Here is a 26,099-nt window from a genome sequence, read left to right as displayed (position 1 = left end):
AGTTGAAATGTAACATTTTATATATTTGGTAAACAGTACACACAGGGCTATAAACGAACCGAACTAAACTGGACGAAGTCGTGTTTGTGTTTGTTCATTAAGCATTTGAACTTGTTTACGAACAGCTTACGAACACTAACCGAACGAGATTTCTTGTTCGTTCATTAACCATTTAAACTTGTTCATAAATGGTTCACAAACGCTACCGAATGATATTTCTTGTTCATGTTCTATTGTTCACTTATTAAGAAAATGTGTGTTTGTTTTCGTTCGTTAAGTTTCTAAACGAACACATACAAACACAGATCGAACATAAATTAGGTCTATTTTGATAAAATAGTAATAAAAATTAAGATTAAAAAATATAAAAAGAATATAAAGAGTTTGGATAACATAAATAAGAGTAAACTGCGGTTTTTGTCCCTGTGGTTTGTCCAAATCTGCGATTTTAGTCTAATAGTTTTAAATTTGCGATTTTCATCCCTGTGGTTTAATTTCACTTGCATTTAAACCCGATCACACTAACCCCGTTAAGTCTGGCCGTTCACGTGAGGGGCAGTTTTGTCATTTCTTCTCCCTAAATAAACCCCAGCTCTAATTCGCAAGCCCCCTCACGTGAGAGGGCTGGGGTGTATTTGGGAAAAAAGAACAAAAATGCCTCTAACGTGAGGGGCATGCTTATGGGTTTAACGGTCAGATTTAACGGGGTTAGTCGGATCGGGTTTAATTGCAAGTGAAATGAAACCACATGAACGAAAATAGCAAATTTGAAACTATTGGACTAAAACCGCAAATTTGAACAAACCACAGGGACTAAAACCACAGTTGACTCTAATTTACGCCATCACATATAATTGCTTGTAAATAATTGCTCAGTTTGAACATCTTATTTCTATTCTAAAACAAGTAAAACATAAATATTCCATCAAGTGATAATGCACAAGTGATGCAAATGAATAGAAATCCACAATTTAAAACACCCAACAAGTCTATTTCATTCTTTCTCAAGATAACAACTTTAACCAACAATTTACAAAACCTAACTATATAAATCATCATCATCATTAGCTCCACCACCCGAAGCAACAAACGGGTCCGTCCCACCAGACGTCGCTTCCGAGAACCTAAACTCAGACCCAAATCCCCTCGACTGCTGCAACGTCTGCGCAAACGCCTGGTACTTCCTAATATCAGCATCACACACACTCCTGCGCGCATACTTCATAGATTCCTCAAAATGAGCCGCCTTTATCTCCGCCACATCATCATCAATATCCTCATCCATTGAGTCCGGATTCTCACTCCACTTTCTTTCCCTCTCTATATCCTGCAACATGCGATAATACGCATTTTCCGATTAATCACCCGACATGAAACCAAACATGTAAATAAATAAAAAAAAACTATATTACATATTTCATCCTGTATGTGTATATATACCAGATGCAGGTTAGGTCCCTAATATTTATTAACTACAATGGGCATCCTTAATTAACTACAATGGGCATCCTTAAAGTAAGCAATATGTAACAAATTAGTTCGTGACACTAAGGTGCTGTTTGTTTTTTCAGAGGTAAAATGTCTGCAGTTTGCGAATCACATCTGTAGACATCTATAGAAGATGTGGACCAAACCTCTGCAGTTTGCATGAAGAAGACTGCTTGTTTTTTAACGTCCTTTGATTGCTAAAATAGACTAGTAGTGGTGTACAAACTGTGGTAGTGGTTGGTGCTGCTGCTGGATGCTGATAGTGGTAGTGGTGGCAGACGGTGGGTGGTGGATGGTGGTGGTGGTGGACATTGGCAGACGGTGGGTGGCGGACGATGGGTGGTGGTGGTGGACGGTGGTGGCGGATGGTGGGTGGTGGTGGTGGACGATGGGGGGTGGTGGTGGTGGACAGTGGGTGTTGGTAGGGTGTGGTGTTTTAACCCTCTGTAGACCTTAGAAAATCTCAAAAGTGGATGGGCTAAGTCTGCACCAAGAAGAGCTTGCGCATATGTTTTTAAATGAAACGTTTTCGAGAAAACAAACAGTCTGCAAGTGGCAATGTCTACGTGGCGCAGACAAAAAAACCCGCGAAGACCTTTTTCAGAAAAACAAACAGCACCTAACTAGCGTCCGATTCTCAGCTAAATTCCGAGTTAATGACCAATACGCTCTTACCAATGTATTATAAAAATATATTTGTAATCTACTAAAATAAAAAATAAAAAAAAGCTTACCTTCCCAATGTTCTCTCTAATTGCATACTTGCAGGCCTGTTGACATATTTCAGTAATATCCGCCCCACTAAACCCTTGAGTGTACTTAGCAAGAGCTCTCAACTCAACATCTTTAGAAACCGGGGACTTCCTCATTGCAGCTTGAATATCGAGTAACGCGATTCTTCATCTGGCAACGGGATGTAAATAAGTTGATCAAGACGTCCGGGCCGAAGTAATGCAGGGTCAATAATGTCGGGTCGGTTAGCGGCTCCGATGATAAAGACCGTCTTTTTAGCAGACATCCCGTCCATTTCTGTCAACAGTTGGTTCAAAACACGGTCTGCAGCGCCACCCGCGTCTCCAGAACTGCTTCCTCTCTGCAATAATCACAATATCGGTTTTAACGTGTGCATGAAACCAACGGTTTGGTTTTATGTTTCTTTAAACAAAATTTCCATTACAGTTTTGGTTTTGCATGCAACGAAAAAACTGAACGAAACCCATAAAAACTAACCGAACCAAACCCGTAAAAATTCAAAAAAAAAAAAAAAACAAGTCTTATTGAATTTGGAATTATGATTTTTATTTTTGAATGTTGAGTAAGTCATAAAAATTTAATAGAGTAAACTGTGGTTTTCGTCCATGTGGTTTGTCCAAATCTGCGGTTTTAGTCCAATAGTTTCAAATTTGCTATTTTCGTCCCTGTGGTTTCATTTCACTTGCAATTAAACCCGATCTCCTAATCCCGTTAAGTCTGACTGTTAAACCCTTCAGCGTGTCCCTCACGTTAGGGGCATTTTTGTCCATTTTTTTCCCAAATACACCCTTGCCCTCTCACGTGATGGGGCATGCGAATTGGAGCTGGGGTTTACTTGGGGAGAAAAAAGAACAAAACTGCCCCTCACGTGAACGGCTAGACTTAACGGGGTTAGTGTGATCGGGTTTAATTGCAAGTGAAATGAAACCACATGGATGAAAATCGCAAATTTGAAACTATTGGACTAAAATCGCAGATTTGGACAAACCATAGGGACCAAAACCGCAGTTTACTCAATTTAATAAACGACTGCCCAAAAGTTTTAGGTCTAAATGTATAATAATGAATTAATCATTAATTTACGAAAAAAATTAAAAACATAGGCCCAAAGTCTCATGCCCAATTCATTATGTAGGGCCAAAAAGTTTTTCAAACCCAAATAGAACTGAACCCATAGAGAAAACAGAAAAAACGAAACTGAACGGTTTTCAAAAACCTAAAAACTTCGGTTATGATTGGGCTTGAGCCTAAAACCATATCAAACTTACCCATGCACACCCACGGTTTAAATTCCAAATCTTGAAACTCAAGATCATGAATATGTATATATAAGAGAGGTGTGATCACCTGAGTTGCAATGGAGTCAAGCTCATCAAATAAAAGGACACACGGAGCGGATCCTCTAGCTTTATCAAAAATTTCACGAACGTTGGCTTCACTCTCACCGAACCACATTGTCAGTAACTCGGGTCCTTTGATACTAATAAAATTTGCTTGACATTCATTCGCAATCGCTTTTGCAAGAAGCGTTTTCCCACATCCAGGTGGTCCGTAGAAAAGAACTCCTTTCGATGGCGACATTCCAAACTTCTCAAATTTCTCAGGATGCTCCACCAGATATTGAACCGTCTGGTGCATGTATCAGTTAAAAGTTAAAACAAACATGATCAAATTAAAACAAACATTACCTCTTGAAGCTCACGCTTAACATTCTCGAGTCCTCCAATATCATCCCAGCTAACATTCGGAACCTCAACGACCTGCACCCAAACAAAAACGATTAAAATAACGTTGCAGACAACATAAATTCAACATCTCAGCATATCAAACGTACAGTTTCACGCAGAGCAGACGGGTTGCTAGTTCCAAGAGCAGTCGAGAAATGCTCATTCGTAACAGCCATTCAATTTAATATCTCCGCATCAATCGATTCGTCTTCCAAATCAATACCATCCATTTTTTCTCTGATACATTGAAGTACAGCCTCAGTACAGAGAGCCGCCAGGTCCGGCCCGACATAACCATGCGTTTCTTTAGATATCTTCTCCAAGTCAACCTGCAAAAAAAAAAAAATCTCGTTATCGATTAACAAAATGTTAATATTTCGATAAGTCATGCTTACATCTTCAGAAAGCTTCATGTTCTTCGTGTGTATACGAAGAACCTCAAGACGCCCGATTTCATCAGGGACACCAATATCGATTTCCCTATCAAACCGACCAAATCGTCTAAGAGCAGGATCAATGCTGTTAGGGCGGTTAGTAGCCCCCATAACAATAACATGTGCCCGCGATTTCAACCCGTCCATAAGTGTCAAAAGCTGTGACACAATCCTTCTTTCAACTTCACCATTAGTCTTCTCTCTCTTTGGAGCGATCGAATCAATCTCATCAATAAATATAATCGAAGGCGCGTTTTTCTCAGCCTCCTCAAACGCCTTTCGAAGATTACTCTCACTTTCTCCCGCCAACTTCGACATAATTTCCGGCCCGTTTATGCAGAAAAAGAAAGCTCCTGTCTCATTAGCCACGGCTCGGGCTATCAAAGTCTTACCCGAACAAGATTCCTTTTGGCGGTTTGACTCCAATAGACTTGAAAAGTTGCGGGTGTCTTAACGGTAACTCGACTAGTTCACGAATCTGAGCCATTTGTTTTCTCACACCGCCTACATCATCATATCCCACCTCATCTAACCGGTCCTCATCGTCTCGCTTAATTGGTTCACCCTCACAGAATATCTCAGTGTTGGGAGCCACGACACAATATTCACCCGGGTCAGTCTCGATTACTTTAAACTCAACGCTGCGCATACCTCTTCTCACGAGAAAGTGGTTGCCTTTCCTAACGGGCCTGTATGCCTCCAAGAAGTATGCTGCAAAGTTTGGATATTTAATTATCTGTTTTAGAGCATGCTTGGGATTGAGTTTCGAAGCAGCTTATTGACTTATTGGCTTTTTCAAAAAGCCAGGATTTATGGCTTTTAGAAAACAGCTTTTTAACTCTTTCAAAAAGCTAAAATAAGAAAGATTTGTGTGATTTCCAAACAATTTTTCAACTTATTGTTTTTTGAAAAAACCAGTAAGCCAATAAGTTGTTTTCAAACTCAATCCCAAACATGGGAAGGATGAAAGCTTACGTTTAAGATATGCATCGAATAGGTCGCCTGTGACACCTTCAATGGTGTCATCAAGTGGAAGAACATGAATGCGTTTTCCATATTTAACATCTGGACATTGGTGCACAGACACAACATCACCGAGCCGGACTCTTAGGTTAGTTCTAATAACCTTGTTCATCCGAATTTTCGGTTCTTCGCATGTTTCATCAGCAAGGGCAATGCAAATCGTATCCCGCCTTTTCTTGCCCTGCAAATAATATCAATTTAAGACAAAGAGTGTTCACTTAGAACAGTTACAAAGTAATCCTAAGCAAATCATATATTCCAACTATGGTAATGATATACAATAAACACTGAGTATTATATTCTCAAGCCGATCATCGTAGGGCTGGAAAATTCTGGCGCGGACTGTTAACACGACACGAGATGGAGTTTAAGAAAGTTTGGCTTTGGGCTTAACAGGTTTCATGTCTTAAACAAGTTGACACGTTGAACACCTGTTTAAATCCGTGCCTAAATGACTTAAACACATGTTTAAACCTGCTTATATTAAAAAAAAACCCAAAAAAACAAAACAAAACATACGCCCTGCTTAGTTTTGCGCGCCCTTAGCCCCTTACGGCGAAGCTTGGACGAGCTCGTCAGGGGGGGGCCTCAAACTTCAAGTTGAAGATGGGTAAATTTACACTACGTAAAAAAATTTTCGGATGAAAACAGGTAAATTTACATCACTGAACAAAAAAACAAGGGGGTTCGGGCCACACCGGACCCTCACTAACCTTCACCCCTGCTTATGGCCTTCAACTTCGGTCGATACTCGCTAAAAAATATATAGACCCTAGTCAATAAACACAAGCATGGATTTGTCGTGCTATTTATCGTGCCCCTATATACGCAATGTCAAGTAATCTGTTTCTAAACAGGTTCGTGTTTAGAAAAAACAAAAGAAAAAAAAACGACATTGGGATTGAGTTTGAAAAATGCTTATTGGCTTATTGGCTTTTTCAAGAAGCCAATAAGCAAAAAAGGTGTTTGGCAAATGTAAAAGCCCTTTTTGTTTTGGCTTGAAAAAACACTTTTTCAAAAGCCCCAATTTGGGGCTTTTCAAAAATGTTTTTGGCTCTTTAATTGGATTTTTACTAATATACCCACCCTTTACCCTTTTTGGTCATTTTATGTAAATAAGCTAAGCCAAACATTTTTTAAAAAGTGTTTTTGGCTTTTCTAACCACATAAGCTAATCCAAACACTTTTTTAAAAACTCTTATTCAAAAAGCCAGAAGGCAATAAACACTTTTAACAAAAAGCACTTTTAGAGTTAAATAAGCAATCCCACACACCCTCTATATGTATTCGTGTCGTGCCTGACCACATCATAATATACAATAGGCTTCTAAGCCAATACCAACACTTATTAGAGGGAAAAACTTAATAACTGTAGTACTAATATAGCAATAAACAATAAGTTCCCTAACTAACATATTCACAACCCGACCGATAAACCGATACTACTACTACTAATAATAATAATACTAATAATAATAATAATAATAATAAAAACCAAACCTTGATCAAGATTGTATCACCACGGAAAAGCTGCAGTTTCTCCATGGTAGCAGCATGCATAGCAACCACTGAGTTATCATCATTGACAGCCTCATCAACAACGAGTCGATTCGGCGATTTCTTGCGTTCCAATATTGCGGTAGAGAAGTCCTTCTTGGATCCTCCTTTCCTGCAAACACAAACAAATATATTCATATAATAATAATAATGATCAGGTTGAAGTGAAAAAAATATATGAATGAATAATATGGTGATGGAACGTACGGATCAGATGAAGAAGAAGATGATTCAGGCTGGTTTTGACATGGTGGATTAGATTTGCAGAGAAAATAATAATAATAATAATAATAATAATAATAATAATAATAATAGAAGAGATGGAATATTATTATTGTGAACGTGATGAGAGATACATGTTGGAGTGTCTTGGGCAACAATTTATAGAACAAAAACAAACTAACAACCTAAGTACCAACTACCAACCGTGTGAAACTAGTTTAGTTCGGTTAATTAAAACTAAAATTGTGTATTTTTTTTAGATAATTTTAACTCCCTTACAGTCAAACTAAGAGCATTCTCAATCGGTTTTTAAAAATTATGTGGGTGTGTTGTCTATTTTTTAGAGTGCTATTATAAGACCACTCTTAGTCTGCGTGCTATGGTGGGGGCTTCGAAGCCCCTTCACAGTGCCACGTCAGCGCCACGTAGGCACTGGGGGCATCGAAGCCCCATGGCATAATGCCCCTCTATGATGAGGGGGCTTCGTCTATGGTGAAGGGCTTCTAAGCCCAACCTTTTTTATTTTATTTTATTTTTATAAAACAAAAAAACCAATACAAATAAAAATAAAAAACATACAAATAAAAATAAAAACCCTACATATAAAAATAAAAATCCTAAAAATAAAAATATAACTAATACTCGTTGTCGTCGTCCTCGTCCTCGTTTGCATATTTGGCCAATATCTTTGCTCTTCTTTTTTCCATCACCGCCCGCAACACAGGATCTAGATGCGATAGATCTTTTGTGACGAGCTCGAGTTCCTTTTGTTTCGTTCGCTCCTTGTGGATCGCTTTGTATTCCGCAAGCATCGCCTTTCTTTCTTCGTGCACCTTCATAAGGCCCTCCTGTCTTTGGTGTTAAGATGAATGTTGTGAAGATGGTTAAATTTGGTGAATATGAAAGTTGTTTGAGTAAAATTGAGAAAAATGTTTGAATTTATATAGAAATGTTAATTTTAATTTTTTTTTAAACAGCTAGTGACCGTTGGTGGTGGGCCCCCCACCGCGCCCATCGTCCACTCCACCCTTCCCCCCTCCGCGCCCCACCTCACCGCACCCTCTCCCCCCTCATTCCACGCCCATATTGGCCTTATTGGCCAACCTAACATGAGTTTGCCCTACTATTTGAACTAAAAAAATTAAAAAAACAAGAATATATAGCAAACGGTTTGGTGTAGCAAACTAGTTTGCAATCGGTAGGATTGCCACATGTCATCACTTGACTGGACATCTTTTTAGTTTCTTTTTTTTTATTCACACTAACTAGTTTTAACTTCGATCTTGATTTTTTCAAATAACTTTTAATGATTAAGTTTTTTAAAAAAATCAAAAAACATAGTCTTGTTTAGATTTTTTTTTGAACACACCGGTATAAATTTTATTAAAAACAGAGTTGTTTAAAAATATACTTTTTAATATAAAGTAAATATTAATCCTTACCGAACTTTTTTTATTTTTTTTAAATAACTTCAAATTATATATATATTGTTTATTTTACATAAAGAATTTATTTTTTATATTTCTAGTCAATTTTAATAAAAAACAACAATTATAAATTTTATTTATTAAATAAAAAATGGTGAAGGTTGGGTTGCTTATGAGTATGAAAAGTTTGGTTTGGTTGGATTGGGTTAGGTAGATGTCGAAGAGAGAGAAATTAGTTTTATAATAAAAATTGGATTTTGTTGGTTTGTGAATAGGGATGGTCTAAGCAGTTGTGAGTTAAAGAGAGATAAAATGATACCATTCATGAGTAAATTTGAAGAAACACTGTTCATATCATAGTTTTTTATATTTTTTGTAATGTAGTTGTGAGTGAAGAAAATAGAAAAGATAATAATAAATGAATAAAAAATATTATTTAATTAAAAATAAAAGAGAAATATAATGATTTTATTGTAATTTTAGATTTGAAGATGGATAACAGTAGCTTTTGTCTCTCTCTCTTTCACACACAATCAATTTAAAAAAACATAAAAAAAATATAGAGGGTGAACAACTGTAACTTTCTCTCTGTCCTTCACTCACAACTACTTCATACAGTATAAAGAACTCACTCACGTAAATATGAGGGACCCGTGAACGCTCTAAATGATGAACACCTTTTTTTTTGCTAAAATTATGTGAGAACGGAATCAAAATACTTCAAGTCTTGAAGACGAAATCAAAACATTTTATCAATTAGCTTTGGATCACTTAGACGATGTGCATTCGAAATATTTCAAGTGCCGAAGCCGGAGGAAAACAATACACAAGGGAGAGGTAGCAAGCGAACATTCGTCTTCACCATCCGATTAGAAACTCATGTATGATATGCTGGTACGGATGAACTACAATAATGATGTCGAAGAATAAACACTAAATGGCGACTATCCGAAGACATGGATAAGTACAACTAACTAAAATTTATTTCACATTCTAATTTCTAAAATTATGTTATAGTTAATTTTAATTTACAAAAATAAACACAATAAGAGCCTTATGTTGTTTATGTAATACATCTAGCTTCTATATGTTTAAACATGTTTTTGGATCCTAATAAATGAAAAAAAAAACATTTTCTAAACTAACCGGTTCCTAAACTGATTTTAACCAAAAAGCGGTCCCAAAATTCCCAGTCTGGTTACCACCTTTTGGTTGTTCAGGTTCATTACTAGAATCGATATGCTAAAATGGGATGCCAAAACAGATAAACTCGATAGTGAGAAACACCACAAATGATCGCATCGGTCCCCAAAACCGAGCCACTTGTGAAAAATACCCATATGAATTTGTTCGCAGCCTCTCTTCACATGGGCCAGCTTCAAAACACCAACAAACGATATCACCCGACGCACTATTACAATACAATAGTATACCATACAATAAATAAACTTACAATACATTGCAATAGTATGTCGACCATACAATCTAATAAGTAATCACTATATCATAGAATCAAATTATATTATACTCAATAACATAATATAATATAAAATAAGATAGTATAATATAGTATGATATAATATGATATGATATGACATGATATGCATATATACTTGTCATGCATTAGCTGTCTTCGTCTAAATAGAAAATATCTCCTTACTTCTCAACTTATTGTATTTTAATGTGTTCAAAAATGACCTTAACTGCATTGAAGATGACATTCTTGGTCGTATTGTGTATTTCAGTCTATGGTACACTCAATCTGTTGAACCCTTTTTTATATATATTTTAGTATATTCCTATTTTATTGTTGATGAAGTATATGCTGTAGGTTTGCAAACATTATATGCTTTTGCTACCGAAGGATCACTAGTGGCCCATCAGATTCAACGTAAGAACAAATATGATGGTATTATACCTTGTATGACAGATAATGATTGCAATAATCGTTGCGCGAGTGGTGTGGGATATTGTTTCAACCATATTTGTGGCTGTGCTTGATATATTAGTAACTTGGAAAACACACTTTGGACACCTATTATAAAAGATAATAAATCATTATTTCGGTATTTTTTTAGTTTTCTTTTATAAATGAGTGTCTTTATGCTAAAGAGTCTTGAGCGTTAATGGCGAGTAACCACGAGTAATCGTGTTGTCGAGCGTCAATAACAATGAAGACGTGTAGCGATAATGACGAGTACTCTGGTTGGGAATAATACCATGATTGTTAATTTTCATGAAGAATTTACGCTCCTTGAATAGTGTATTATAATTGTGAATGAAAACAAATCTTTAATCGAATCAACTTGCAACCCCAATTAATCCTATAGCATAGACCAAAAATCATTTATGTTCTGATTTAATGTTATCAACTCTTAAGTTATACATCTTTACCATTTGAAAAAAAAATCACCATTTGGAAAAAATATATATAGTGTTTTTATATCCTTTTTAAGAACAAAAAATATTTATTTCAATTTCAGGTCAAAAGATGCTACACTTGTATCTTTTCATATGGTTGAGTTACTTATAGTGAGTTACTCTATAAAGTGTAACAAAAACAAAAATGATGAGAAGCCATAGTTGATTTTCATGTGTTAAGTGATGACCAAAAGATTAAGGGCATAAGAGAAAAAACACATTTCTCTAGTAACATGTTAATTCCCCCATCATTTTAAAACATATATAACTTTTTCGTACGACATTTTTTAAAAAAAGTTCATCATAATAACAAACAATTTTGAAACGCCTATAATTTTTAATGGTCAAGAGGTAGCCTTTGTCTGAATAGTTGAGGTAGCCTTAAGTCTGAATAATTAAGAGGCTGATTACATATTAACCATTCAAACTAATGCTACCTCTTATGCATTAAAAATTGAAAATGTTATAAACCATTAAAAAACTACCAAACAACACCTAACAATATATAAAAATCACGTTTATGTTTAAAAATAACTAGGTGACAATTCGTGACCGTTGATACAATATGAAAAACCAATGTTTTAAAAATTGATTTTTTACTCATACCGGATTGAGTTAAAAAATGGTACAACCGGTTGAACCAAGTTATACCAGGAGGTTCAACTGGTTGAATAGTTTATCTTATAATTATCTATAAATGCAACTTGAACTCCAAAAATAAATAATTTCATAATAAAAATTAATCTAAAAGTTAATACATATTAAAAAAGTAATATAAAAGCACTCACTTTTAAAAAAATAGTTCTAAAGTTTATGCGTTTTAATGTTAATTGTTGGGTTAAAAGTAATTTTGAAAAATTATGGGCCGAGGCCGAAAATATCAAAAATTTCTTAGACTTAAAACCGGTATTTTAGAAAAAACCGTCGGTTCGATATTCTAGCAAACCGGCCAAAAAATATCGGGCTTAAAATACCTGCTTGCTGTTTGAAATCCAGTTCAACCGTCCGGTTTAAACCGGTTTTTAAAACACTGCGAAAAACAACACAAGTCTAAAACCGAAACTAAAAGAATAATATAAATGCAAAACTTTACTTTAAATTAGTAAAAAATTATCCTGCGGTGAACGTGGATCAAACACGTGACCTTCAGATCTTCCAACTGAGCTATCCCCGCTCGACATTTCAATCATCCAATAAATAACTTCAAACTCTATCTCCTCGTCGCTAAAGCCACCCCACTATTAACTTAGGCTTTGCTTGTTCTGTTCGACGATCAGCAACCGTCATGGAATCGACCGACACAATATGTCCATTGACCACACCGACTTATTCTACACCGTCTGCTCTTCCTGCGAACGAACGCTCACGGACTCCAACACTCGCTGCACGCTCCCCACAACCACAACTAATAAACGCCTGTTTCGAGTACTCATGTCCGTAGCCACGGACACCAACGTGTCCGTGGTCGTGCTGTTTGACCGAGCTGCTAGGGTTCTGTTTGGTTGTTCTGCACAAGAGTTAGTTGATCTCACCAACATTAATCCGTTCTATGGTAAACATTTATTATTATTATTATTATTATTATTATTTCCACGTAATTATATCTACGGCTGTAAATTTTTTGGCTCAATTAAATATAAACAGAATAAATGAATAATTGCTAAATTACTATGTTTTCTTTTCATATTTATTTGGACACAATTTCACTAGGATCAAATTAATATTATGCTTAACATGAAAACAGTGAGAACCAATTTTTTTATTATTATTAGGTTTGTTTTTATAATTGTTTGCTGTTATTTTTTGTTCGTATTTGCTGATTTCCGATTATGAGATGTTATAAGTATTTGTTGATTTACATTTTGTTGATATTGTTACGTTTTTTTCTTATGCTGTTATAAGTATTTGCTGTTATTTTTTTGTTGCTGATTTTGATTCTTTTGTTGTTATTATTAGGTTTTTTTCTTTGTTATTATGAAACATTGCTTTTGTAGATTGGTATTGTGGTTGATATTGCTTCTTGCGTTCTCATTTTTGGTAGATTGGTATTGTTTTCTACGTTCTCATGTTAAGATTATTTTGTACATGAACCTTCCCCTTGTTATATATATTGAACAAATATATTTAAAAATTATGTGCTCCACCGACACGGTGTCCTAAACGCCCGCTAAGCCTAGGATGCGGTCTCACATTTGTTCAGTTGTGTCCGTGAACGATCAGTAATATGTTCATTTAGGTTCATTTGTTAACCTTCGTTTACATCTGTTAGATTACGTCTGTGGGGTTACGTTTGCTTACATATATTATTATATTTATTCGTTTTTTAGAATTTTACTATTACTATTTTTGTATTTGTTTAATATTATTATTCTTTTACTATTACTATTTTGATATAATTATGTTTATGATTATTATGTTAAGCTTTTTTTTGATATTATGTGGTCTACTTCCGAATTTTTGGGTGATTTTGTGTTGATTTGATGATTATTTTTCTCAAATTCATGTATGTTCGCTTGTATTCGGTTATGTTCATTTGTGTCCTTCAGTGTCCGGTTACGTTCGTTAGTATCCGTTGGCGTCCGTTTGCAAAATTAGCAAACGGACACGAACGAAAACGAACATACTTAATTCCTTAACAAACAAAGTAACGAACATAGACACGGAATTTCGTTCGGTAAACTTTTCATGAACCGTCCTTTTGTCCGACAAAAGCTTAACGCACGAACATGAATAAGGTCTCGTTCGATTCACTTCAGTTCATTTACAGACTTAATTTTATATCGTTTTGTTTATTATAATTATGTGTCATATGTTTTGGAAACAGGGGAGGCTGCAAGTAAGATTCTGGAGGGGGAGATGTTGAAGGTGACACTTTCAAACCCTAGAAATGGCAATGCACAACATCAGCGTGCTGTGTCGGTTGTTCCGTTGAAGTCAGGTTTTCGCACTGTAATGGATACTTTAACTGAACTATATGGAGTAAGATCTGGCCCTTAATTTTTCGTTATTATTCCGTTATGCTGCAATATTCTATCACAATTACAAATAAATAGCATTTTAAAAGATAATAATTTTGTAATATTATGTGTTGATTTATGTCTATTACACATAGAAAACATTCTCTTTTAGTGCAGTTTTCCTTCCATCCACACTTTTAACATCTGCAATGACGCCTTCGGTTGATCCATTGGAACCAAATGTCCCGCATCACGCACCTGTTTGATACGTAGGGTCAATTTTGTGTATAGTTAAATGCTAATGAGTTAATCATTAATTGTTAATACACACGCACGCACGAACCTTAAGAAAAGTAAGTAGACCCTCGATCTTTAGCAGTCCAGCCTCTTTCCCGTCTACATCAAACTTGACATCCTTTGCTGCTCCAAATCCCGCTTGACCCGGCCAATTCATGGCCTTTACCCATCTATAGTTCCCTGGAATATTATATTGGAATGCATATTATCAGTAGGGTTTATTAGTACTGAGTAGGGGTGCAAACGAGCCGAGCCTAGCCCGAGCTCGATTAGGCTTGATCTCGGCTCGTCTAACTTACACAGAGCTCGAGTTTGAGCTCGGCTTGTTTTGAGCTATATTTTCAAAGCTCGAGCTCAACTCGTGAGTAGAATTTCAAGCTCGAGATTTGCTCGTTTACTATTTATCAATTATTTTTTATATTATTATTATTTTTATATACTTTTTCTATTATAGTTTTATGTATAAAATAATATATATAATTCAATTATTTTTATTTATTTTTTCATAGCGTTATATATATTAATTATTAATTATTAAATATATATTTTAAAAAATTATATAAATGACAGGCTCGCTTAGGCTTGCGATCCGGCTCAAGCTCGATAAGTGAAGCTTGGGCTCGATTCAGCTCGGCTCAATCGAGCTTTTTGACGAGCCGATCTCGAGTAGCTTGCGAGCAGCTCGGCTCGTTTGCACCCCTAGTACTGAGCCAACGAACCCAGTTTACTTATATATATATTGTAATAATCCCCTATTGAACTGAATGCAATTCAGTCTTTCATATTCATGTTTTGGTTTTTGAATTCAGCATGAAAGAATCTTACCAAGCCAGCTACAAATAAGATCGTATTCTCCGGCATATATAAGCACCTTAATACCATTCTTCAGAATATCTGGAATACCACCTGCAAGGTTTTTAAATATGTCTTCCTTCATGACTTCACTCACCGCATTACTACATGCTGCATACTTTATATTCGGTGGCACCCCTAATGCTTTCTTTGTCGATGGCGTGTTCAAGAACTGTTCGATTTTGGACAAGTCATAGCAATCTTTCCTCCTAATATCATATTGCTGTCACATGACATAAAGTTATTTTTGGACAAGTCATAGCAATCTACAAACTTGAAAAATATCATATACCCCCCCCCCCCTCCAAATAGAAAAAATATTAAATGTACTTTATTCAATAAAAACAATTTAATATATGACCATTTATTATTTATAAGAACTTTAAAGTTTATATGTGCCCGTCTTTAATTCCAAAAATTTTATTTACTCGTTTTAACTTAAATTTTATTTATCGATGTAGATCAAAATCCAAACAAAAAGTAGGGTTTTAACAAATACAATGTAAAGGGTAGAATGATCATTTAGTAAAATTTCATTAAAGCTGGATGTGTGTGTGTGTGATATTTTTAGTTTTTGTTAGGTATACATAAAATATTTTAAGTTTGTAAGGATATATATAAAATTAATCCACTAAGTTTAAATGAATAGCATTGTTAATCATGGCTGCAGGATTGTAAGATACTTGAATTCTTACACATTTCTTGCAGATAGTCAAAATCTCTGACTTAATCTTATAACATTTAGTCTGAGCATCAATGCAGCTTTTGCCATTTGTCCCTACAAATAAAATGTAATGAACAAATGATTGAAAATAATATATCAAAATTATTTAAAGTTCATTACCGCATTCATTTGCTGCTTTTTCACAGTCGGGCACCATCTTATTTATTCTGTTGAAATCTTGTTGGTTAATTAGTTTATTCTGAAGAGCATAATCAGGAGACGACGCGTACTGGGTTCCAGGTACAGTGAGTCCATTGCCTATTGCAATTCCCTATTCATTAAGTCATAATCTGTTACGTACTGAAACCATTGCAAGGTATGGGACTTGTCCCACATCGGTTGTATGGGCAACTGATGTGGGGCTTATAAGCCAAATGGGTCCCTCATGCATCATACTAGTCTTAAAAGGGTTACAAAATTCAAAGTTGTAACTTAACCTTAAAGTTTATATGAACACCATTTTTGTTCGCGTTGCCCTGGATTATACGCGTAGCAAAAGCTGGAATGTATTTCCCCGCATATGATTCTCCAGCTAGATAAAAATCATTTTTCACCAAATCAGGGTGCGCACTGAAGAACCCCTGGTTCAAAACTAGGTTATTAAGTTTGAGATTTTGACAAAATTTAAAGTAATTTCAATTTACAGACCTGCATGAAATCATAAAGATCATCACTCACGCCCTTTTGATCATGTCGAATGTCTTTATCACTAGAACTGTAACTGAAACCAGTTCCGGTAGGTTGGTCAATGAATATTATGTTGGAAACCTGTCACACCAATTGGAAGTTGAAATAACACTGTTACATGTTGATTCAATGTTCATAATGTATAAAGTTAAGTGTATAACAGACCTTATCCCAACCAAAGTCATTCCATGTTAGAGACGAATTATTGATCAAATGGAACGGACCGTTTTCTATAAAAAGTGCTATTGCACCGCTACAACCTGGTCCTCCGGTCAACCATAGAACCAGAGGATCATCCTTCTTGGTTCGTGACTGAAAATAGTAGTAAAATATCCTGCAAACATAGTTAGAATATAGTTATAGTCTGATTTTCTAATAGCAATTTTTGCATATTTGGTGACAACAAAAATACCTTGCACCGATAGTTTTATTAAGTTTAACATATCCAGCCGAATGAGCAAGATTTTGAATAGTAGCACCTGGCTCGCCAAGGACAGTGAGTCTTAACGGTTTTTCAACGACTCTGGAATTTGAAATGTTAACAGAATCGAACACGCTTGGTTTAAATATGTTAGCATCTAGTTTGGGGTGCAGGTTTAATGCCTTAATGTTGAATTCAAATTCTGTTTCTGTTTGCTGTGAAGTCGAAGAAGGATCACGCGTTTGGGATTTAGCAAATGTAACGGGTAAATGACCAATGAGGGCAAGGAGAAACATGTAATTTATTACTCGGGCCATGATGGTTGTTGAAGTGTTGCTTTGCTATCTGCTTCAGGATGAGTTTTAGGGATTTATAGACGGTTTAAACTTTATATACGTGTATCACTACAGAAGCGATGTCGATTTTAGTACACCTAACTCGAGTGATGGCATGTAGTGTATCTTCTATGTGAAGTTTTATAGTTGATAGATCTTGTTGTTTTACAAGTGTAAACTGCTAGAAACAGTCCCACATTTTTGTTGTATGTTGCTCTCGATGAAAAATTGAATAGATCTATTGAGGAAATCTTGGATTTCTTTATCTCAAAAGGCTATAGTTATTATGCTTGAATTAATGGTTTCTTTTATTATTATGATGCTTGTTCTCCCTTAAAGAATGCCACCAGAAACAGGCCTTTCAGTATTATGTTTCTATATCTCATTACTTGGCTTTGCTGTCGGTGGGATTTTACTGGGTATGATTGATTGATTGATATCTCATTACTTGATTTGTGAACTTTAGCTCTGTTACTATTGCCTTTTAAAAGAAGATTTGTTATTTGTCAAATGTTCTTACATAAAATATGTTATTTCAAGAATATACATCAAAGTTTTGACCACAACTGTATATTCAGAAAGAACATGTTGAAAACTGATTCAACATTTTGTGCTTCCAGCTGTTGCACTACTCACTAAAAACATTCTAAAGGATCATATTTTCATAATGTTGTATATTACACAAAACATTCTATTCGGGTTGTAGTTAAGTTTTTCATCCATCCGCATTTTGGGTTTGTTTGATGATGATAACCACGTATGCAACAAAACTTTTGAATAGGTATGTTTTACGAAGTTGTTTTGGAAGTGTTCATACATGCATTTTATATATATATTTTTTAATTTAGACTTTAATCAAATGTTAACGGATTGGATTTAACTGTATGTGCTCGGTATTTTTTATTTTATTTTTTTTTTGTTTTTGCCTATGAGAAAGCCAACAATTTATCCTACATCGGTTATTACTATTATTAATATTATCTAGTAGTATAAAGAAAAAGAAAAAAAAATTATTATTGTTTTTTGTTTGTTCATTGGTTTTGGGCCCACGTGTGGTGTGGGCTTTGTTTCTTGGACGACAAGCACAATCAAAAGAATATAAGGATTATTTGTAATGTTTCTATTTGGTGTGTACTAGGGATAGGGATGAGATCGATACCGTTACCAATACCGAAAGTAGAGATACCAATTGTGAGGAAAAATAGGTGCGGAATACCCTACCGAATATATTGGTTCGGTATTGGTACAGTACCGATATTTTGGTCATTTATCGCTTTGATACCGCTTTAGCATTTTATTATTATTTTTTAGTATTTAACTGATCCAAAGTAGCATTTTATTTTTTTAGCAACACAAAAAGAACTACTTTGGCATTTTATCTTTGATTTTTTTTTTCTGAAGTTATGCAGGGCAGAACTTCCAAAGTGTTATATATCATTGATTATTATTAATTTATTGAATTTTTTTAACCCTAGTGATGGAAAAAAATAAAAAGGTGACAGATTTTACAAACCTCTTGCAAAACCCATAAGCAAACAAGGTTTACAAAACCATAACAAACCATATTCACATAATTGAGATTGATGAGTATTTGAGGAAGAAAAGAAATTGAACTAGGATTCTAAATATTGATTACTAATGGAATGGAATGTAGATAGATACTTAAAATTCATATAAATAGGTAACACAATCAATGATATATTTGTAAATTGAATTACTATCCATAAAAAATCATCAGATATATCTTATATAAATTCGGTACCAATACCGATTTGTACCGCAAAGTACCAATACCGATACCGTTTTTTACCGATACCGAACTTAAGAAAAAAATATCGATACCGGTACCGCTTACAATCGGTCAGTACGGTACGGTACGGGACCAATATTCAGGAAAAAAGCTCATCTCTAGTGTGCACATGTAACATTCTGCCGACACATACGAAAGAATTGTGAGAGTATTTTTGTTGGTTCTCTTCTTTTGTCGACAATCAATTTACGAAAAGAAGGCTTTTTTTGGGTGCTCCATTCTTTTGGTGTTTTGAAGATAAGAGATGTTTTAGAGACCTGTAGTTTCTCGTTGGTGTTACCTCTTATTCGTTTGTTTTTATTCCATATACTTGAGGACTGTTTGTTCCAAGTATATGATGATGATGATTGTATGCCTCTAATATCCTAGAGAACACTTTGTATTGCTCTATTATTAATGATAGTGAATTTGAAACGACTCTAGTAGTCCCGTGGTTTTTACTCTCGTATTGAGAGGTTTTCCACTCAAAAATTTTTTTTGTCTCTTTTACATTTAGACCCTATTTGTTTGCATCTTCATAGGTTCATTTGGGCCGGGGAAAAGTTTAGCCAAGCAAAGATTAATTCTGCACTTTTTTTTAACCGTTTTTTCATATACTCAGAACTATTATCACTATTTATATCTATCAATTTAGTATCGCGACTACTGTTACTATTACTATTACTATTACTATTACTATTATTATGTAGTTATTTATTGTTTTGTTTTCCTAGCTGGCTAGAGATCTGACGTTGAACTTTTATGTCCCTTTTATATATAGTTTTAGAGCTAGGATCTCTCTAGAAACAACCACTCTATTCTATTGGATTGAGGTACGGTTTGCTTACATTCCACCCTCCCAGACCCTGCCATGTAGTTTTGCTGTTGGTTGGAATTTTACTGGGTAAGATTGATTGACTGATATTTTTTTCACCGTTTGTGGCTAGGTAATCGTTTTTCTCAACATTACACTCCAGTGTCATGGAAGACTAGAAAGCAGTTGTACGTCTCTATTTCTTCTGCTGAAGCCGAGTATTGGGCTATGGTAATTATCTTTATGTTGGTCATTGTTCAAATTATGTTGCCTACATTATATACTAAGTTAATTGTTCACAGTATATCATTTAATTCACAATAATTCATTATAATTGTATGTCGTAATTTATGAAAATAGGTGAGGCTGCAATAAGATTATGGAGGGAGAGATGCTGAAGGTGACACTTTCAAACCCTAGAAATGGCAATGCACAACATCAGCGTGTTGTATCGGTTGTTCCGTTGAAGTCAGGTTTTTACACTGTAATGGATACTTTAACTGAACTATATGGAGTAAGATCCGACCGTTAATTTTTCGTTAACTTTTCATTATGCTGCAATTACAAATAAATAGCATTTTAAAAGATCATAACTTTGTAATATTATGTGTAGATTTATGTCTATTATACATAGAAAACATTCTCTTTTAGTGCAGTTTTCCTTCCATCCACACTTTTAACATCTGCAGTGACGCCTTCGGTTGATCCATTGGAACCATATGCCCAGCATCATGCACCTGTTTGACACATAGGTTGGTCAATGAATATTATGTTGGAAACCTGTCACACCAATTGGAAGTTGACCTAATACTGTTACATGTTGATTCAATGTTCAGAATGTATAAAATTAAGTGTATAAAAGACCTTATCCCAACCAAAGTCATTCCATGTTAGAGACGAATTATTGATCAAATGGAACGGACCGTTTTCTATAAAAAGTGCTATTGCACAGCTACAACCTGGTCCTCCGGTCAACCATAGAACCAGAGGATCATCCTTCTTGGTTCGTGACTGAAAATAGTAGTAAAATATCCTGCAAACATAGTTAGAACATAGTTATAGTCTGCTTTTTTAATAGCAATTTTTGCATATTTGGTGACAACAAAAATACCTTGCACCAATAGTTTTATTAAGTTTAACATATCCAGCCGAATGAGCAAGATTTTGAATAGTAGCACCTGGTTGGCCAAGGAAAGTGAGTCTTAACGGTTTTTCAACGATTCTGGAGTTTGAAATGCTGACAGAATCAGACGCGTTTGGTTTAAATATGTTAGCATCTAGTTTGGGGTGCAGGTTTAATGCCTTAATATTGAATTCAAATTCTGTTTCTGTATGCTGTGAAGTTGAAGAAGGATCATGTGTTTGGGATTTAGCAAATGTGAAGGGTAAATGACCAATGAGGGCAAGGAGAAACATGTAATTTATAACTTGGACCATGATGGTTGTTTAAGTGTTGTTTTGCTATCTGCTTCAGATATGAGTTTTAGAGATATGCAGACGCTTTAAATACATTTATCACTACACAAAACACGTCGATTTTAGTACCTAACGAGAATGATGGCATGTAGTTGATCGATCTTGCTGTTTTACAAGTAACATGAAAATGGAAATGCATAATCCAACAAGTGATACTTTTGTTGTGTGTCGCTCTCTATGAACAATTGAGTAGATCTATTTAGGAAATCTTGGACTTGTTTATCTTAAAAGGTTATAGTTCTTATGCTTGAATCAGTGGTTTCTTATTTTATCAGGGTGCTTACTTGTTCTCCTTTAAAGAATGCTACAAGAAACAGGCTGTTCAGTATTTGTTTAAAGAATACTACTGCCTTCCAAAAGATGATTTGTTATTTGCCAAATGTGCTTACAAAAAATGTGTTATTTCAAGAATAGTCTAGTTATTTTAAATATAATGAATTATGAGGTTTTATGTGTACTTTGGACTGCATGTGTGAGTGACAGTGTGACCCTCTTTCCTCTTTTTATTGAGTTACTTTATAATTTTACTCCTAGTAATGCCATCAACATATATGTAGTAATTGTCACGGCCCGACCCTATATCTTGGAAGGGGAGATGTGAACGCAAGTAGTGGTATTGGTGTTTACTAATTTGGCAGTGGAAAATTTTATTAGGACTATAGTTAGAAAAATTTTATCAGAGTGTAAAACACCGTCATTTTTTTTCCATAAAATGTGATAAAATCCACTTTATGTGTACAAAGGTTTTATAGGGATAAACCATAATTTACAAAACATGTTCCTTTATTATGGTGATAAGCTAGTTATTTAAGTTGGAAGGCCTGCATGCATCATTCTCGTGTCTTTTAACAAGTCACTTGAAACATGTTTAAAAACATTTGATCAGTATAACATCCTCAAAATTTCGGTTCAAATTTGACAACTTAGTAAAGATGAGGGATCTAAAATTTCTTCAAAATAAGTAATGGAAAATATAAAATACGGAGGTGGAAGCGTCCATATTGAAGAAATAAGAAAAGTTGATTCAAATCACATTGAAAGAGGAAAGAAAATGAAGTCATTTCACATTCCACATGAGTATAAATAGGAAAGAGAAATTCCTCCAACATTGACAAATTACAAAACATGCATGTGAGCTCCTTATAAGTAGATGAGTTCATATGATAATATTCTTATGTGATAAGGCACTCAATGGTCTTAGCAAAAGTGCGTAGCACCCGACACGCATGAGCACGGGCTCGACGATGGGCGCAATGAGGTGCTTTGATAGTGCACTTTGCACTTCGCACGCTTGAGAGCCGCCTTAGTATTTTTAGAAGGTAGAGGGACTAAAAGTAAAAAATCTAGATTTTTGATCCGACGCGCTACGTAAATGGACAAAGATCTGACCCTTTGCGCTACGCGAAAGACAAATCACATAACCCAAAGTTGGGCGGTTTCGCCCTATGCGAAGAACCATTTCATGACTACTTTGCGCTACGCGAAATGGCCATCACGCATGTAGGACACGTGCGAACACTTGGCATCACGTGTGGCGCCACGTGGCAACCTAGCGATGACTCATCGAAATAAGGTCGGTTCGTGCCACGTGAACGGCTAGAACCTTTTTCCTTCGTGCTATGCGAAGGAACACAAAATTTCCTATAAATAGGGAGGTTCGCGGCATATTCAAATCTCACACCAAACACACATTCCACACACACACAGCCTCATTTTGCGTGCCAGTTCTCGTAGTTGTGCCAAGTTCCGACGGTTTAAGCCCTAGTTCACAAATAGAGTAGAAGTGCTGCTCGTATAAGCTTAGGCGTGTAAACTCTAAATAACCGTGTAAGGTAGGGTTCCGCTTAAGTTATTATTATATGGCTTAGACCCTAGTCGGGGGTATAGCCTAGACCTTGATCAAATTTATAAACTTTGTATATACAAAGGCGATAGTTAAAATAATATTTCTTTATAATTAAGAAATATAAAATTTTATATACAAAAGGTTATAGTCAAAATTTTGTTTCTTCATAACAAAGAAACATAAGATTTTACATATAAAGATTATAGTCAGATTGACGTTTCTTCTTGAAAAAGAAACCTGTCATAGATATTTCTTTATGAAAAAGAAACTTAGCACATGATTGGTAAAGAAACAGAAAGACTGCAAATCTGAATATTTTATTCAAACAAATGATCTATCAAGGTTTAAAGCTAACAAAACTAGACTAAAGGTCTGTAGCTGGATCAAGAGACGATCGAATATTTATATAAACCTATTTTATTATAAGTTAATCATCATTCATTCACAAAGATTTTCAAACGAGATCACCATATCATTTAGAACAGACAATCACAGGTGAATACGTTAAACCTTTTATAATCAGTCATTAAGATAAAAATGTTGTTTATCTTAACAAGTTAGCTAAATGTTTATATGAGATTACGTGATCTAGACTTATAAAGATTTAAGGGATTATGTGATCCCTAAATTACAAGATAGAAAATAAAAGCAACTTAGACCAGGTACACATGTGTCTGGATCCAAACATATTTGTCTAGCCTATCATGCAAGGCTACATGGCCGCACGCTAGCAGTCATAACCAAGTTCTCCAATGGGCATCAATTTCCGAAGAACCTTAATTGTGTGTGTCAGGGCCGACTTCAAGAAAGCAAAAAAAATTTTGGGCCAAAGGCGAAAATATTTATGGCCATAAGTAAAGGAATTATTTTGTTGGGCTTAAACAGTCTAATTTTTTTATGGGCTTACTTGTTATAATTTGGGTTGTGTAAAAAACTTTTATATAAAAAAAAGATTAAACATGTCCCAAGTGAGGGTAGAACCCACAACCTCTTGATTAAGAGTAATACCCATTTTCCACTAGATCAAGCAAGTGGTTATGTAACTGTGTTTAAACATTAAACATACATATTGTTTTTAATAAAAATACATATAATATTTTTCAAAAAAAAAAATTTCGGGCCAAGCGGGGTGTCGGGCCTGTGGCCGTCGACCACCCAGCCACACCCATGGGCTGGCCCTGGTGCGTGTGTGGCAAGTGGTACAAATCTCAGAAATAAGAGAAGTTTCTGCTGATTTTGGTCAAGAAAACTATCTTGTCTGAAAAGATTTATTAAATGTTTTTAGAGTCAACGATTCGCCAGCACGTCGCTGACGTATTTTCCCCACATTTCAGGGAAACAAGTATAGTAAAGATAGCAAGGAATTAGAGTCACTCGTTTTAATCATTAAAATATTGTAAACATATTAAACATGTATTGTAAATAAAATACTCAGATATTTAATTATCCAAGAAGTTTTGAAACAAATAAATATTTTATTTTAAACAAAGTCTTCCCCTAAAATAATCCGCAACTCTGATATATTTACAAAACAGGTACCAACTATTGGTCACATGCCTAGACCCTAATTCGGGGTGTGATAAGCAATAGGAAATATTGGTAAGTAGATTCATATGTGAATGACACATTTTTATAGTTACAACATTAAGATATTTTTACATCTGTCTGCTTACAAACTACCAAAAGGTACATGTTACTCAGCCATATCTGTGACTGTGGTCACATTACTTATTGGTTAACACTTGTCCAATAAGTAATATGTAATAGTCCATTAGACAAGCCTTGCATACAAAACCCAACAATACTAGTAGTAGTCATCCCAAGGTCTACAGAGACTTAATCTCTGTAACGTAATTAAAACCTTTTGAAAATATATTGAAAGCATTTGGACTATTTGGCATGAGTTTAATAAGTTTAAAAATCGTCATGATAGTATTGGAAAACCAGTTGTCTCACACAAATGTGAGTTGGACAAAAACTCGAATGTCTCACTTAGCAAGTTTACTGTTTATGAGCTTCCTGGTATTAAGCATCTAGTGTAGTGTATATATATATATATATATATATATATATATATATATATATAAGCATAAAGGGGTGTTTGGAATTCCTTATTTTACCTCTTTATAACTTTTCATTAAGTTAATAAGCTACAAACATGTAACTTATTAGCTTTTCCCTCTCACATCAAAAGCAATCCCAAACACCTTATTCTTTTTCAAAAAGTTAATAAGTTATAAGTTAGTAAAAATAAGCAATCCCAAACACCCCATAAACCGATAAGCTTTAACGATAATCACGAGATTTAAAACTTTACACAATGGCACAAAGTCTCACCTTGTTCAGGCCAAGACTTGGATCCGTGTACCAAATTCTCGATCAATCGGACTAGGTATTGTTGCAGATACTCAAGGTTTTATACCAAAATTTATGCTATAAGAGGAAGTGAGAGAAAGCGAAGAAAACTGAACGATTGAAACATGCCGTGAGCTTCCTTTTTTATAGCTAATTCAGGAAGTGGTCGTGTATCGCGACGGCCTACAAAAGAGGTCATCTCATATCGTAGCGATGACCTTATAGGCCTATCGAGTCAGCCCTAGCTATGCCACATGACAGGCAACGTGTCACGGCTGTGTATCCTCCACATCACATACCGCGATGGGTCATCTAAGTGGCCGTCGCATAGCGTGATTAACACCAAACTTTTCCGGATAACTATAACCCTTCGCGTAACGCAACGAGGCCTATCTCCACCTGTTGCGTAGCACGATGAGAATATTTTTTTCCACCAAAAATACTAAGGCATGCGAGCGTGCGAAGTGCAAAGTGAGCTATCAAAGCGCCAAATT

General features: G+C 35.2%; 1 protein-coding gene and 1 pseudogene across 2 annotated transcripts; both read right to left on the bottom strand.

Moving 5' to 3' along the window:
* Positions 1 to 935: 935 nt before the first annotated feature.
* On the bottom strand, positions 936 to 7,050 carry LOC143554427 (cell division cycle protein 48 homolog; annotated as a pseudogene). The gene is made up of 8 exons (XR_013139016.1): positions 6,926 to 7,050; positions 5,378 to 5,606; positions 4,364 to 5,113; positions 4,076 to 4,297; positions 3,930 to 4,001; positions 3,589 to 3,870; positions 2,223 to 2,581; positions 936 to 1,327 (listed from the first exon to the last, which is right to left on the bottom strand). The product of XR_013139016.1 is annotated as a cell division cycle protein 48 homolog (transcript).
* A 9,251-nt stretch (positions 7,051 to 16,301) lies between these two features.
* On the bottom strand, positions 16,302 to 17,307 carry LOC143554441 (serine carboxypeptidase-like 48). The gene is made up of 4 exons (XM_077044192.1): positions 16,982 to 17,307; positions 16,735 to 16,903; positions 16,531 to 16,650; positions 16,302 to 16,463 (listed from the first exon to the last, which is right to left on the bottom strand). Exons 1-4 carry the CDS (start codon positions 17,305 to 17,307, stop codon positions 16,302 to 16,304), a joined length of 777 nt encoding a protein of 258 aa, XP_076900307.1.
* Positions 17,308 to 26,099: the final 8,792 nt, after the last annotated feature.

The sequence above is a fragment of the Bidens hawaiensis genome, unplaced genomic scaffold (genome assembly GCF_021521415.1).
Source record: "Bidens hawaiensis isolate Kalapana, Puna unplaced genomic scaffold, B.hawaiensis_p1.1 tig00017681_1, whole genome shotgun sequence".
NCBI classification, from domain to species: domain Eukaryota; kingdom Viridiplantae; phylum Streptophyta; class Magnoliopsida; order Asterales; family Asteraceae; genus Bidens; species Bidens hawaiensis.
This window is presented reverse-complemented; position numbering and strand designations above follow the sequence as displayed.

Coding starts and splice junctions, on each gene's coding strand:
- LOC143554441 (XM_077044192.1), bottom strand. CDS start 17,307: ATGGCCCGAGTAATAAATTACATGTTTCTCCTTGCCCTCATTGGTCAT. Junction 16,904..16,981: donor AATAAAACTATCGGTGCAAG/GTATTTTTGTTG, acceptor CTATGTTTGCAG/GATATTTTACTACTATTTTC. Junction 16,464..16,530: donor ATCTTTATGATTTCATGCAG/GTCTGTAAATTG, acceptor GTTTTGAACCAG/GGGTTCTTCAGTGCGCACCC.